Raw genomic sequence first — 16,200 nt, 5'->3', positions numbered from 1 at the left:
ATGTGTCCATGCTGAATAGAAGTATTAATTTCTTTCAAAACCAAAAAGAGGCACATCTGACCCCAGCTTTTTATAAGGTAGCGTTTGAAACATCACCATCTTATTCGTTCGTCTTGTAATGTGCAAAATTGATTCTGTGACTGTTAGATACTTGCTGAACACTGACCCTAAAGTCTTTACTGAGGCACTGAAGGAATATTTCACCCAGAAATGAAAATACTGTCATTGCTTCTCACCCCGTTGTTGTTTCGGACCTGTGTGATTTCATTTTCTCCTGTAAAACTGCAAAATAGATCTGTTGTCTTCTGTTGCCAATGAAAGTGGAAGATGATTTATACTTTAAAGCTCCTAAAATGACAGAAATGCCATAAAAGCACCATAAAAGTCGTTTTTTGTTCATGTAGTATTGCAATTTTGCATTGTAGTAGTAATCACCATCCACGTTCTTTGTAAGAACAGAAGCTCAAACATTCAGTAAAGCATCACCATCATTTCATATTTCACAAAAGACAGAAAATTACACATAATTTTCATCTCTGGGTGAGCTATTCCTTTTCAAATGGTAGACATCACTGATACAGTAAAGTTTCATGACAAATTTCAGTCCGTCTTCCAGGAGAGGCCAATAAAGGCTTGGCTGAAAAGCTTTCCTACTTTCATATCCTCAACTTTCTTTGTTTGAGATAAATTACTCTCCATAACAAAACCAAACAGTAACCGAATCCCGAAGTCCAGCGGTTATTGCAGGTCCTCCAGATGTGGTGGCATGTGAACGAGTGTGTGTTTGTGATCTGGGCTCGGTGTGTTTTATGCTATCGGGTGGCCGTCGTGAGGTTTTGGGGGTTTAATGGGGGTTTGTGGTGCTGTGTGGAGTGATAACCGCATGTTTGTGATCACACCAGGACAAACACGGTGAGTATAAAGCGGATTTGGTGCAAAGTGTGGGGCAGTAAAGGACACCAGCCTGTCATCTGAAGCGCAGGTCAGATCATCTCAGTCGAGGTCACACTAATTTCGTCCTTTGTATGAGAAAACATGTTTCACAAAACCGCTAGAGTCTGAGGTCTCCTCTTTAAATGAGCTGAACCGATGGCAGTTACTCACATACACGGGGCCATCAGCGTTCCTTGCGCTCAGTGCAGTGGTGTATCTGAGCAGCCGTCTCTGAATGTGTATAAACAGTACAACAGACTGGTTTTATCATTACTGCCCAGACACTTTGTGTCACAATGGTGTTTGAAATGGGAGATGTGTGTGTACGTCAGAGGAAAATGATCAGAGTCGACCACCAAAGCATTTGACACACTTATATACATTTAATAGTTAAATAAAACAATTAAAACATTTTACTTAAAATGAATCATACATTAACTGAAATAAAACCTAATAGAAATAATAATATCAAACTTATTTTATGTCAGCCAGTTTTATTTCTTAATTTCAGTTCATTTAACTTACCGTAATATACTAAAATGTCTAAAACTTAAACTGAAGTATTCATTCATATAAAAACTATATAGACATATTTAAAAAAAAAAAACACTAATAATGACAGAATCAAAAAACAGAATTACTAAAACTTTAATTAAAATTAAAATGGAAATGATAAAATAAAAACAATATTAATAAACATTATAATTATATCTCCATGATTATAAAATAACAATATATCCATTTTATATAGTCTATCTGGTGTTGCTTCAGAAAAAGTGTCAGGTTGCTGTGTTTGTATTTGATTGGCCCTATTTTATATTTACTTAATTACTGTTATAAGGTAATTTGTATAAAACATTAAATATTTTAAATAAATTATAAAATTAAGAAATTATGTATAAATAAGATTTGATTTTTTAATGTTTCAAAGAACAGCATTTATTCAACATTTTTGTAATAATAAAACAACCATTCAAAGGTTGGGGTCAGTATTTTATTTATTCATTTATTTATTTATTTTTAAAGGAAATTAATACATTTATTCAGCAAGGATATGTTAAAAGAATCCTGAAAGTATCACAAGTTCCAAAAAAAAAACTTTTTCCAACATTGATAATAAATATATATAATTGTATTATGTTATATCTATATAATATTATATCTGCTATATAAAATTATATATTTTATAATTATATATATATATATTAAAATATAATAAATAATATAACATTAAAAATGAATATGATATATTATTTGTGGTGTATTATGATTGTTGATGATTCATTGTTAATGATCTACTCTGACTGGCCAGGAATACACACTGTTTGTAGTGACAGACACATGTGCTTTATCCACACACACGACTGTGTACATGTTTAGAGAAATGCACACCTGCGCCTGTGTCTGCCCACCTGTGCACCAGTATGAAATTTCGCTCGTCTCTTTTCATTTTCCACCCTTCTTTCTCTCGTTTCTCCTCTTATTTCTCTCCTTCCCAAAGGTTACATCGAGGCAGCTGTCATTCCAGTGGGAGCTCGGCGAATCAAAGTTGTGGAAGACAAACCGTCCCATAGCTTTCTGGGTAATTACTCAACCTGTTGCCATAACAACAGTCTTCCAAATGGCCACACGATGTCTCTGAGTGAGACTGAAGCAGCTCTGTAATGGCTGTAGATAGGAATCACGCCAGGTGTCTTCTCTAATGCTGCGCTGTGACAAATGACGCTTCTCTGCTGACAAGCTGCTTGTCAAATTAGGATGAAACTCACACAAAGGACGCATAACACACATTTGCTTCATGCAGCTCAATAGTAATTTTGTAATGTTTTGGTTTGTTTGTTTGTTTTTTACCAAATATTCACTTTTGTGAATCTATCTATTATTATTATTATTAAATTTTTGTCATTATAATAATGAGAATTGCAAAGGAAATTCATGTAAATTTATGTATAATAATAATAATGCACATTTTTTAAAAACTGTTAAAATTTTTTTAACTTAAACATCGGGTTGCTTAAATGTCATGAAATTGAAACAATGCAAAATTACTTTTTCTAAAACAAAATGTTTAATTTCTCATTTCATTCTTTTTATTTTGGGGTGAAATATGCAAGACATGGTCTTTATTTCATGAGATTCTCTCTTGCAGCAAATCCCACTTGAGAGAATATTATCAATCTTGAGAAACTTATTTAAGACTTCATTTGTCCGGCTGGCCCACAATTGATGAGCATATTCTTTGTAATTTAATTTATTTTAATGAGTCAGAGGTTTTTGAAAAGGCGCCTTCAACTTTCAGAATTAACGTGTCTCGCCATCCAACTTCACAGACATAATGCTGACAGATCATAATAACACTTCGCTCTTCATATTCTTAAATAAACATCCATTCTCCCAAATGTCAGTATCACATGACTGCCTGGGTTGAAGTTATTAAAGTCTCAGATATTATAGACTGAGCTATAGAAGATTGTGAAGTTTACAGGCTTTCTAATGCCTCATTTTGGACACATTTTATAGTAGCAATGCATGAATTTGTTCTATAATGCCTTTCATTTAACACTGAACTGGCAGGATGCAATCTGTGCTTCATACGCAGGACGATGTAAACATGTTTAACTTGGGTCTACTTTTGGGCCATCTTTTGTAAGAGAACAGAATATTTTTTAATCTCAGCCAAAACGCTTGAATTGACATGAAAGTGAACCCCTCCCATTGAGCTCAGCGCAGATGCTCTCCAAAACAAACCACTTCATGTTTTCATTGCAGCAGACTGTGGGCAATCACATCTTCAGCCTCCACTGCTCAGAAACTATCATGCACTCATATATATGTGTGTATAAAAATAGGATGATTGTGAGCTAATGATGGATGAATGATATGCAATAGCTCATTCAGCACAAGAAGTTCTAGTGCTTAATGGTAAGAATGTGTTGACGTTTCATTTTAAAAGGAAAAGATTGCTCTGAATTCTGGACTGTGTGAAGGCAGAGATATATTGATTAAAAAAACTCCCACCATTAGCAGTCATACGGTGTACAATTAAATTGATGCTAAAAATCTTTTTTCAACAAACAAATAAATAAAACAGATTATTCGAGTACGTGTAAGAAAATAAAAAAAACAAAAAAAATTTAATGAAATTAATTTCAACCAAATTTAAAGTTAAGAAGCTTAAGTTCAGCTGAATATTTTATTGTGCATCCTATATTAAAATAAAATTTTAATTTAATGCATGTGACTCTATAGTTGTCACGTGTGTTACCGATATGTTCCTGTCATGTCCTTATTTGGTAGTTCTTGTTCTTATTAGTTAATTATTGGTTAATTTGTGTCAGCTGTGTTTAGTTATCTTGTTTAGTTTGATTATTATTATTTAAGCCCTGTCTGTCCCTTATTCTGAGTTCCGGTATTGAATATCTTCCCTGTCTGTGTACTGTGTTACCCTGTTGGATATTAAAGACTCTCGTTTTGTGAATTCCTGCGTTCTCCTTGCGCCACTGTGACAGAATCAGAACCAAAAGAAAAAGTGAGCGGTGCCTTTTCCTCCCGTATTTTGTTTTTCATTTTTGAAAGTTTTTTGTTCTCCCTGTTTTTTCTCCCTGAGACATGGAAACCACCTCACAATTCGCCGCCCTAGTCCGCAGAGATCTTCCCTTCTTCGATTATGCCGAGGAATTCTGCGGGCTCGCCACGGCTCAGGTTCTGGCTACAACCGCCCCGTGGACCTCCCAGGCACCACCAAACTAAGTTGGAGGGAAGGAGTTTTCCTATGTCTGGGGAGTGTCCGGGCCCGAGTCAGAACCAGCCCGCCGTCAGTCCCGCCTACAGTTCATCAGTCAAGTCTGTCAGCTGTTCATCTGTTCAGCTCGCCAGCTGTGCCTATCCCAAGCCCACCGGCGTCTCATCAGTCAAGTTTGCCGACCATTCATCTGTCCAGCCCGCCAGCTGTGGCTATCCCAAGCCCGCCGGCCACTCATCAGTCAAGTTCGCTGGCCGTTCATCTGTCTAGCACGCTGGCTGCGGCTACCCCGAGTCCACTGGCCGCTTGTCAGTCAAGTCAGCCGACAGCTTTGAAATCAAGTCTGTCAGCCGCCACACACTCCGCCACCATTTGCGGCTCACTCAAACCCGCCGTTCGTGGGGAAGTTATGCCCTCCGCAGTTCGCAGCTCACTCAAGCACGCCGTCCACCTCACATGTACCCCTAGGAATGCTGGTGGAGTATGAGGGGATGTCGTGGGTTCCAGCTCCTCGAGAGCTAACTCCAGTGTCGGCTCCAGCCCCAGAGCTCGCTCCAGTGCAGGCTCCAGCCCCAGACCGGAGTCAAGTCATGTTACCAGAAATATTATCCACAGTAACCATTCTTGTTGGTCTTGTCATGTCTGTTGGGGTTCCTGAGAAGAAGCGGACTGCTTCTCTTGTCATGGCCGCTGAGGCCATTCCCAAGCCGCCTGCTTCTCCAGTTGCCTCACTAGAAGCGGTTCGTGAGTGCACCCCTGAAGAGGTCCCTGTCACCCTGTTCAGCCCAAGGAGGGCTGTGGGTCTCATGTCTGGCCCAGAGGAGGCCACGGAGGCCGTCCAGCCAAGGCCTCCTGTTCTCCCTGGCCACCCGAGTCTCCTGACCCGCCATGGCCATCCGGGTCTGCCTGATCCGCCCTGGAGGCCTCCTCTGCACATTTTAGAATGGCCTTTTATTGTGGCCAGCCTAAGGCACACCTGTGCAATAATCATGCTGTCTAAGCTTGATATGCCAGATGATATTGAATGTCTTTCCTGTCTGTGTACTGTGTTACCCTGTTGGATATTAAAGACTCTCATTTTGTGAATTCCTGCGTTCTCCTTGCTCCTTGCGCCACCGTGACAGAATACCGGAACCAAAAGAAAAAGTGAGCGGCGCCTTTTCCTCCCGTATTTTGTTTTTAGTTTTTGAAAGTTTTGTTCTCCCTGTTTTTTCTCCCCGCGACATGGAAACCGCCGCACGATTCGCTGCCCTAGCCCGCAGAGATCTTCCCTTCTTTGATTACGCCGAGGAATTCTGCGGGCTCGCTGCGGCTCGGGTTCTGGCTACAACCGACCTGTGGACCTGCACATTTTAGAGTGGCCTTTTATTGTGGCCAGCCTAAGGCACACCTGTGCAATAATCATGCTGTCTAATCAGCATCTTGATATGCCACACCTGTGAGGTGGATGGAGTATCTCAGCAAAGGAGAAGTGCTCACTAACACAGATTTAGACAGATTTGTGAACAATATTTGAGAGAAATAGGCCTTTTGTGTACATAGAAAAAGTCTTGGATCTTTGAGTTCAGCTCATGAAGAATGGGGGCAAAAACAAAAGTGTTGCGTTTATAATTTTGTTCAGTGTATATATATCATTAACTTATTTATTTCAGCTAGATGGCAAGGAAACATTTTTCATTTTCCTTTAGTTTATCTTAATGTACTAAAATAAAAGAAACTGAAATAAAAATAATTAAATTAACTGATCAACACTATAAAAAACAGACTAATAAAAATCACAAAAACACACAACAACATTACTAAAAATTCAAATGGAAGCAGAAAATATAAAAAAACCTAATTCAAGAAAAAAATAAGAAATATAATATATAGTGCGTCAATGATATGTAACCCAGCTCTGTATGTGAATATGTTTTTCAATTGACTTTGCAATATAAGCTTCATAAAGTATGCATGAATATGGCTCTATACACAATATGATTAGCATGCATTTTACGAAAATCCCCTTTTTGAAGTTAGCTACTGAATTAGGTCTGCTAGATCGAAATCAAGGAAGTTTGTTATATTTGATAACTGAATCACAAAGTTTCTCTGTAATGATGCTTGTATAATATGCATTAGATACATGTGTTCTTGTTTGACTGGTGCAGCTCTGAAGGACTCCAGCAAGCGATCCATAAACAATGACTGGAAAATCGAGCTGCCAGGGGAGTTTGAGCTTGCTGGCACCACGGTCCGCTACGTGAGGAGAGGACTGTGGGAAAAGATGTCTGCCAAGGGACCCACTAAGACTCCACTCCACCTCATGGTAAATTCATTATGTGCTAACACGCACCTATCTCTTTCTTAGATCTTTACTGTGTTTCACACATTTCTTATTGAACTGTGCTTTTAAAGTCAGTGTAAAAAGCCATCCGCTGCACATTTTATTTCCGTAATCAGATAATCAATGGGAAATACTGTAGGACAGGGCATGGTTTTTTCAGGGAAATGATTGAATCATGAACAATCAATGAAAATTCTGTCATTATTTACTCACCGTTATGTTCACTTGTGAAAAAGAAGTGCAGTTAAAGGGATCATTCAATTCACGTTTATGTGTATAGCGCTTTTCATGATACAACTCGTTGCAAAGCAGCTTCACAGAAAATTTAAGTTTCTACATTATATTTTGTAGTAGCTTATCAGTGGTGACTGTGTAAGGGCGATGTCCATATGGCAGAAATATACAGTAAAAATCATGTAGTTAGTTAATGACATATTCAAACAGACGGTGAACACTATCAACAGCAATGATTATATGTTGCGATCAAATTTGGTAGTTTTGTATGTTGTTTGAGGGTTGGCATCATCTCTTCTCAGGTGTTCGGTCATCTCAGATCTCTGTAAGTGCTGGATCCAGACTGGAGCTTGTGTAATTCCTAGTTACCTCGGGATGATAGTTCACTGAAGAATTAATATCTTGCAGTTACGTGTCCGAAAACTTTAAATCTAGTTCTTACTTAATCTTTCATTCTTACTCTAGCAGCGTGGAGGATTTTCTGCGAATAATGGATTCAACTTTGAACAGTTTCTCATATAATATCATGTGGTGATTTCAGAAGACTTCGGGCCAGTTTTACTAAACAGCATGGAAATTTGCGTGGGTGATTTGCTAACAACGCGCAAATTAAAAAACACAGACGCAACATCTCATTTACATATCGACCAACACAATATACCAAACGCAGCGCAAATTAGCATAGTCGCGTATAAACAGTAAAGAAAAGTACGTTGAAAAGAACCGGAGGCCAAAAAAAATGAAGGGTTGCAGCAGTTTTGATAGAGCTGGTATTGCGAGACTCCTAGTTGAGGGTTCAAAATCGCCTTTTATTTCCTGAATGGAATGGCTTGGCAGACGATATGTTCGGATAATGTGTTCTTCTGGCATTCAAAATAAATTAATATGTATGAAAAAAGCGCTTTCTACCACGCGCTTTCTGTTCTCTGCGGTGCCTCCTCCTAGCAACAACAATTGAAGCCATTTCAAGCGCAAAATAGTTTAAGACATGCTTTTTTTGGGCGTTAAATAATGGCGCAAATACCAGTAATTTGACGAGTGCAATCATTAGTAAATCTCGTTGCACGATTCATTTGAATACTCTCCTCCCATAAATTTTGCATCTGAAAGGGAAACTCCTAGAAATGCATATTCCGTAAGATCAGGCACAAAAATAACTGTGTCCACACCTTTTCAGCGCTAATTCGTCAGTGCGCGTCTTTAGTAAAACCCGACAGTACTATTTTAACGGCAAAAGACTGTTTGCACTGGCGCAAGCTGTTAGTAAAACTGGCCCTTGGAATATAGCATGCAAGTCAACTACCTTTGGGGAATTATTTTTGAGAATTTTTGGGGGTCACTATAAGCTCTGTGTGGAAAGAGTTCATGAAGCTTCTTTGGAAAAAATAACAGCATATGGGTTTGGAACAACATGAGAGTGAGTAAATAATTTCATTTTTGGGCAAATTGTCACTTTAAGAAAGTAAATGGGGCGATTTTGATTTCACTCTGACTGTAACTGTCATGTTCTCCTGGTTACTAGTTGATTTAGAGTATAATTATGGCATATTTTGTCTTCATCATGAACAACTTCAGGATTAACAAAACATGCTATTTTATATTCGGAAAACATGGCAGTCTGCTAATCCAAAGTAAACACATAAACTGAATGGAAAACAGATCATGCAAAATGTTTTGAAAGCAGTAACGCAGATGTTTTTGGGACGGAGCCGCTGCTGAACCTGAAGTCTTCACCTTCATGCATGTCTAGAGCTGCTTTTCCATCGACACAGACATCGACTGCAATGATTTCATCACAGTGTCATGTGGCATTAGGACCCGTTCACAACACAAAAATAGCATGAAACACACGTCAACAAAAGTTGAAGTGCACCTACAGTTTCTACTGATTTCTCCAAACCAAGATCCATGCTTTCAAAACAATCAATACAGTTTTTTTGACTTTAATTTACTAAAACTGTTCACTGCATAATTACGTTTGCATCCTTATTTACACTGCAAAAAATGATTTTCTATTTCAGTATTTTTGTTGTTTTACAAATATCTTAACTTGTTACTTTACTTGAGAAGCAAAATGACATTAATGACAAGATATTAAGTCTTGTTTTCAGAAAAATGTATTCAAATTAAGTGAGTGGATATTTAATTTTCCCCATGAATTCTTTCGTGTCTAATTCAGTGTGTTCCTTGCCATTTCTTTGTAATTATTTGTGAAATTTACTAGCAATTTCTGAGTTTTAAAGTAAATCTTACTTTTTTTTTTTCTTACTTTTTGTAATGTTTTGTCTGTTTCACTTTAATTCATTTGTATTTATTTTACTTTTAGTAATTTTAGTACTTATTTTATTTCTAATCTTTTTTATTCAAGTTTTAGTTTTACAGTTCTGGGGTCAGAAAGATCTTGTTTTCCCTTTGAATTGAATTTATTTTATTTTACTTTATTTATTGTTTTACTTTATTTTATTTTATAATTTATTTATTTTTTCAGAAAACTAGATTTAATATCTTAAGTCTTTTTGCTGCTCATGTAAATGTATCTTGATTTAAGACTGTTTAGATATTTGTACTGGAAAACAAGACAAAAATACTGAGGATGAAGATCATTTTTTGCAGTTTACAATTGGCTATTGGCATTTTTGCCAAAATAAATGAATATGTCATCTGAACAATAACCATTTTGTACACATTTCCATTCACATTTATGCATTTAGCAGATGCTTTTTTCTCAACTTGCATTGCACTTGTATGCATTTGATCAGTTCATGCATTGTTGGGAATAAACCCCATGCTATTGGTGCCATGCTGTACTCTCTTAACTTTAACTTGTTTCGATGGCCACCTCTCTTGCTCTCTCCTCCTCCTACGTCCCCTTTTATATCTCTTCCTACTTCCTCCCATTTCCTCTCCTCCTCCTCCTTCATCCACTCCACCTCTTCCTCTTGCTCTTCTGCTCTTTCTCCAGGGTCCTCATTATTTCTTTGCTCTGAGTCACAGGTTGCCCCTTCCATACATAGACAAATCAAGATAGTTGTGCGAACGGTTTAGTATACATTTCCTGCGGTGTGCTTCTAACCTGAAGATGTCGATATGATGGACCATTTGACTCTGCGGCTTTACTTCAGTCATCTGTTGATGTTTTGAGCCTTGAATTTTACTATTATTCATATTATTATAGTATTTTTAAATATTTTGAATTAGCTTTTTTATATTTTCAGCTTTCATTTTAATTTTAATTTGTTTTAGTAATTTTATGTTTATTACAGTGTAAAAGTGATTTTACAAAGATTATTGGAGAGCATTTTACAAGAAAATACTTTCGTTTTTTGTTTTTTTTTTCCTGGAAAATTTCAAGTTTAATCCAATGTGTTCCTTGCCATTTCTTTGTAATTATTTGTGAAATGTACTAGCAATTTCTGAGTGATTTTGGTTGGAGTAAATTTTTACATTTTCTTTCTGTGTAGTTTTTTAGTTTTGCTTTAATTTATTTGTATTTATTTAATTTTTTGTAATTTTAATATTTAACTTTTCATTTCTAATTTTTTATTTTTTTATTTTTTTCCTTTTCTCTGTCTAATTTTTGTTTTATTTAATTTTTCAAGCTTTATTTTAATTAATGAAAATGTTTCCGTTTTAGTTAACAAAACAAAAACACTGGATGTCCCAAGTAAAAAATATAAATGCATGTCACACATACTGAGTACAGTTCAAATCTGTTAACATATTTACTGACATATCACTCGAGACTTACTGATATGAACATTTTAATTAAACTTTATTTGGAGTACTGCTCGCACATTTTTAATATTAAGCCTAAAATGTTTTAATGTCACTACTGATGAGGGTTGCATGATCTTAGAATAATATCGGTCTTTAAATGCAAGATATTTGAAGTGTACCTGAAGTATACTTGCAATAGTTCCAAACAAAAATCAGTTTTTTTTCATTGCGCATTCCAATTAATCTTAATGAAACTGCAGTTGGGTTATTTTGATTAGGTTAAAAAATAACAAAAAATACAGCTAACTAACACAATAAAACATGATAACATAATAATAACCCCCAAAAAAACCATGATTTTTGAACATTTTAAAAACACAGAGTTATCTGTTTTTGCAAATAAACTCTTTAAATATACTTCAGTGTATCTTTAGTTGGGCTTCAGCACTACTTCCTCACAATTAAAGTGCATTAAGTACAAAATTAGTTGTTCCAATTCAGCAGACTTTAAGTATACCAGTTTAGTATACCAAAAAATTATTAATATGTAATATTTGTAATATACTTAGCATGAAATAAATGTATTTCAAATAAATTTTAGTATATTTATTTTTCACTAAGGCTGTGTAGTAAAAAAATGAGCAGTTAATTAAGTTAAGCAATAACCAAATACATCCATCTAATGCATGATAAGATTAACAATTTTAGAAAATAATGCAGAAACACACTTTGCTGCTCACTATGGAATGAAAGCCAGTTCTCTAATCCTCTAATCCAGGCGCGTTGTTTCAGTTAATATCTCCTCAAAGCTCTTTATGATGAAGAGAATAGACCTGTAATCTCCACTCCCCCGCAGTCACTGAGAGTTTAAAGCAAAAAGCTTTGTTTTAGTCCAGAGAGCCAGAAGGTGTCTTGAGAGAGATCTCTAATTAGTGTAATTAAGCAGTGAAGCAGGCTTTAGATGAAGCGTTCCTCTCAGATGTCCTCTGGCGCACAGATGCTCCACTTCAAATGGTCAGAGTATTCTCAGACCCATTTAGAATATTTAAGCTACATTTCTAATGTGTCTCTGGCTGTCGTTAGGCCAGAAATTTATCTTTTTTTTTTTCCTGACCTTGAATAACTAAATAGATGCAAAATACTCCAAATTAGGTGAGAAAAATATTTAGTGTGCACAGGGCCAGACAGACCATAAGGGCATTTGGGCATGTGCCAGTCTTGCCGTGAGTGTGAATATTCACTTGTGACGTTACAGTGGCATGTGGTGCATACGTAATTAAAGGAATAGTTCACCTAAAAATGAAAATTTGCTGAAAATGTACTCACCCTCAGGCCATCCAAGATGTACAGTAGAAGGGCTTGTTTCTTTATCAGAACAGATTTGGAGAAATGTAGCATTACATCACTTTTTCACCAGTGGATCCTTTGCAGTGAATGGGTGCCGTCAGATTGAGAGTCCAAACATCTGATAAAAACATCACAATAATCCACAAGTAATCCACACCACTCCAGTCCATCAGTTAACATGTGAAGTGAAAAGCTGCAAGTTTGTAATAACTTTAACCTGTTGCTTCGGATCGTCCAAAGCATTATTAAGGATTATGGACTCAGTTTAAAGTTTTATTTATTTATTTTATTTTATTTATTTTTTGCATAAAGAAAAAAAAAAAGCCCTTTTTGACCATTTTCATGGCCATTAGTATTTTTTAACATTATTTTCATAACAATGCAAGTAATGTATAAAATCTCATTCTTATTGCTAAAATGTGAAATACAATTTTATTATTTAAATGATCTTATTTAAATAATGCTCTGTAGATCATGGGAGTATTTTTATAGTGAATTTGTTATATGCTTATTTAAATGACAAAAGATTATACTAATACAGTTTTATTTGAAGACATTCCAATAGGAACCATCATTAAAAAAGCACATATTGCTATGAGAACTTGTAGAAAATGTGTTTAATTATAATTAAATAATGTCAATCAATGCAAAAAAGTTAATGTCCCTAAAAACAGGCTTCATTTTCATCACTTTACTTGTGATTTTAGAGTGAAATGTAAGTAGGACATGTTTTCATGAGATTCACTCACTGCTGTTGGGCTTGTTGAGTATTTTGTATGTGTGGTTGTGTTCTCTTGTGTATAGTTTTATTCATGTCATTAGCCACTGGCTGACAGTGAGACGGCTCTTTTTGAGGGGTCTGAGGGGCTGTTAACCTCCACCGTCTGTGAGGAATGGCTCTCACGAGATGGATCTTGTGATAAAGGGTGTGCTGGAGGCTGGAGTCTCGTCCTGTCCCTGGAAATGATTATGGGAATGAATGGAAGTGATCCTTTTTTCCTCATGGCGTTTTGGTAGCCTCTTGAAATCAGACCTTGTGCCTGTTCACAGGCCTCTGGAGATGCACTGTATGGCCAAACATATGCAGACACCTCCTAATGCTTGTAATTAACAGCAGTCAGTAATCCTCAAGGTGTGTAGTGGGGTTCAGCTCTGAGCATCGCTCAGGCCGGTGAAGTTATTCATCGCCAGACTCATAATATGTCCACTGAGCTCTTGAGAACAGAAAAAATTCTTAAAATAAAATCAAAATTAAATCTAAAATGAACTTTTTAATCCAAAATCCTGGTCATACAGTAAAATTGTGAAATATTATTACAAATTAAAATATATTTTTAATTTGTAATAAATAACTGTTTTCCATATGATCATAATTATACTAAAATGTAATTTATTCCTGTGATGCAAAGCTGAAGTTTCAGCATCATTACTCCAGTCTTCAGTGTCACATGATCCTTCAGAAATCATTCTAATATGCTGATTTGCTGCTTAAGAAACATTTCCGATTATTATCAATGTAGAAAACGCTTGTGCTGATTCATATTTTTGAGAAAACTATGATAAATTTCGTGATACAGGATTTTTTTTAACAATAGAAAGTTGAAAAGAACAACATTTTGTAACATTATAAACGTCTTCACTGCCACTTTGGATCAATTTAATGCCTCCATGCTGAATTAAAGTATTGTCTTGGACAAAATACAGCACATGTAAGCTAATAAACAGAGGCTAGTGTTCTTGAATGCTCTTCATCTCACATTTATCCCAATTTTCCCTCAGGTTCTGCTGTTCCACGATCAGACGTACGGGATCCATTATGAGTACACGGTTGCCCTGAACCAGTCGCAGGAGAACATCAGTGATCCGGTGAAGGAACCAGAGCACATGTACCTGTGGACTCACAGCAGCTGGGAGGACTGTAATGTGCACTGCGGAGGAGGTCAGTGCCGGTCATCAGCCACAATCCCTCTGGGGTTTCTTTTCTTAATACTATCTGCCATTACACTCACATGTACATTCTTAAAAGGCAGCGGCTATTTGCACTAAGTGTAAATAGTGATAGATACTATTTACACTAAGTGCAAATAGCATATTTTCTTAGCGATATATACTATTTACACTAAGTGCAAATAGTAATAGATTCTATTTATACTATGTTAAAATTGCAAGATTTTCTGCTATTTATACTACTTATTGCAAATAGTGGCAATTATCTGCACCTCAGTATTGTAGTACATTATAAAACAGTACGCAATAATAACGTATTGAGTGTAAATTATAGTTTTAATTCAAATTATTAAATGGATGCCACTTATTGGGACAATAAAGCCCTCCCTACACCCACCCTAACCCTACCCAATACTTTATTTTTAACTTTTTGATTATTTCCTTCATTTTTATTGAAAATAAATGCCTTTCCGATGCGATATGAGATTTGAAAAGGGAGAAAAAAAGTTCGGTAAAAGGTGGGTTCGAACTCGTGTCAAAAAGTATGCCCCTTACCATCTACACCACTGAAACTAATGTTAAATGAGCGTCTTTTTTTGATTGTTGACTGTCCCAATCACATGTTGGTGGGCGGAGTTAGTGTAAATAGCCCCTGCCAACAAGGAGGGCTATTTGCACTTAGTGTAAATAGAGACTCCGTTCCTTAAAACATAAGGCATCAAGAACCTCTCCATTCTGCAAAACGTTCTTTATCCACCTTATTCTCCAATGCTGAAGTAAGCCTATGGGCGAGACTTCCGGTTCATTAGCCGCTATAGGGAAATAACGAGAAGAACTGATCACTGAAATGTTCATTGTGGAACCAAAAAAGTTCTTCCATTGCATTGCTGCAAAAACTCTCTTTTGGTCATTTTATTTTTAAGAGTGTATCAGAAGCTGATCAGGAAAGTTTCCAGTTCTCCTAAAGGTTTGATTAAATTCCCTTTCAGTCTTAACAGTTGAAGCTGTTAACGTACGTCAGCTGTCCAGCTGTGTTTCTGTAATGCCGTGTGACTGTTATGGTCAGCACAGCTGTGTGATTATATCTAGCAGGTTAAAGCCCCAAAAATAATAATTACTGCCACGAAAAGAGAATCTCTGACAAATGATATCAGCATTAACTGACTCGCAAAGGAATTAAACTTTCAGAATTAAATGCTGTCAGAGAAACTCGCCACATGTAGCGGAAGCGTTATGCACTTGAGACAAGACACGCATAAAATAACCCACAAGGCGACATTGAGGCCTGCCTCATTTTCTAAGCCCGTCTGAGCGTGACAGTTTTCCTGGTTATATTCACAAATCTGATAGCAGACGAACATTTATCTGCAACAGACCGGCATGCAGCCTTTCCTCAAATAGCTCCCGTTTTAACGCTGATCTGCTTGTTTCTTTTTTGTGGTTATTGCTTCCTGAGGGCTGAGAGAAGTGTTGTGTCAGCGTGTGTATTTGCGCATAATAACACGAGTTAAATCTGTTTCTAAAGCAGTTGTTAAGTGTAATGTGATGCATTGGGTTTTTTAAGGGCATTTCGCTCTCTGTGTCGAATAGAACAGCTTTATGTTTTCAACATGAGCTGCAAATCATGTTCTGGCCTGAAAAAGCTGACGAGAGATTTGCAGTGTCTGTTTTTGGAAACTTCTAGACACATCTATGAAATAGAGGTTGTTTTGTGGTCAGCGTCGTTCCTTCGAGCCAGTTATGAACTGAAGAATATAACGATGTGTTTAATGACGCCAGCACATGTGTGTCATACGTTAATACAGCTGGGGTTGATGAAGCAGGAACTGTCTCTAATTCTCACCTAGAGCGCTCGCCTATAGAAACATAGACTGAGAAAATATGATTTGAGAAGGGATTAATAAGTGCATTCATTTGTTCAGTTGTGTCGTGTGCAATGCATTTGGGTAGTTTA

At 36.6% G+C, this 16,200-nt stretch overlaps 1 protein-coding gene across 4 annotated transcripts in view; it reads left to right on the top strand.

The window, feature by feature from the left end:
• The window catches only part of adamts17 (ADAM metallopeptidase with thrombospondin type 1 motif, 17), a 131,482-nt gene that overhangs the window by 86,290 nt on the left and 28,992 nt on the right, over positions 1-16,200 (top strand). For 3 of the 4 annotated variants that reach the window (XM_058780659.1, XM_058780661.1, XM_058780663.1), the window contains 3 exons: positions 2,435-2,515; positions 6,826-6,983; positions 14,079-14,238. In XM_058780659.1, coding sequence (XP_058636642.1) covers positions 2,435-2,515; positions 6,826-6,983; positions 14,079-14,238 — 399 coding nt within the window. The remainder of the gene's footprint in view (positions 1-2,434; positions 2,516-6,825; positions 6,984-14,078; positions 14,239-16,200) is intronic. The other variant, XM_058780662.1, reaches the window with a different exon arrangement.

Source organism: Onychostoma macrolepis, chromosome 07 (genome assembly GCF_012432095.1).
Source record: "Onychostoma macrolepis isolate SWU-2019 chromosome 07, ASM1243209v1, whole genome shotgun sequence".
Taxonomy (NCBI): Eukaryota; Metazoa; Chordata; class Actinopteri; order Cypriniformes; family Cyprinidae; genus Onychostoma; species Onychostoma macrolepis.
Note: the sequence above shows the minus strand (reverse complement) of the source record. Positions and strands in the feature narration are given on the sequence as shown.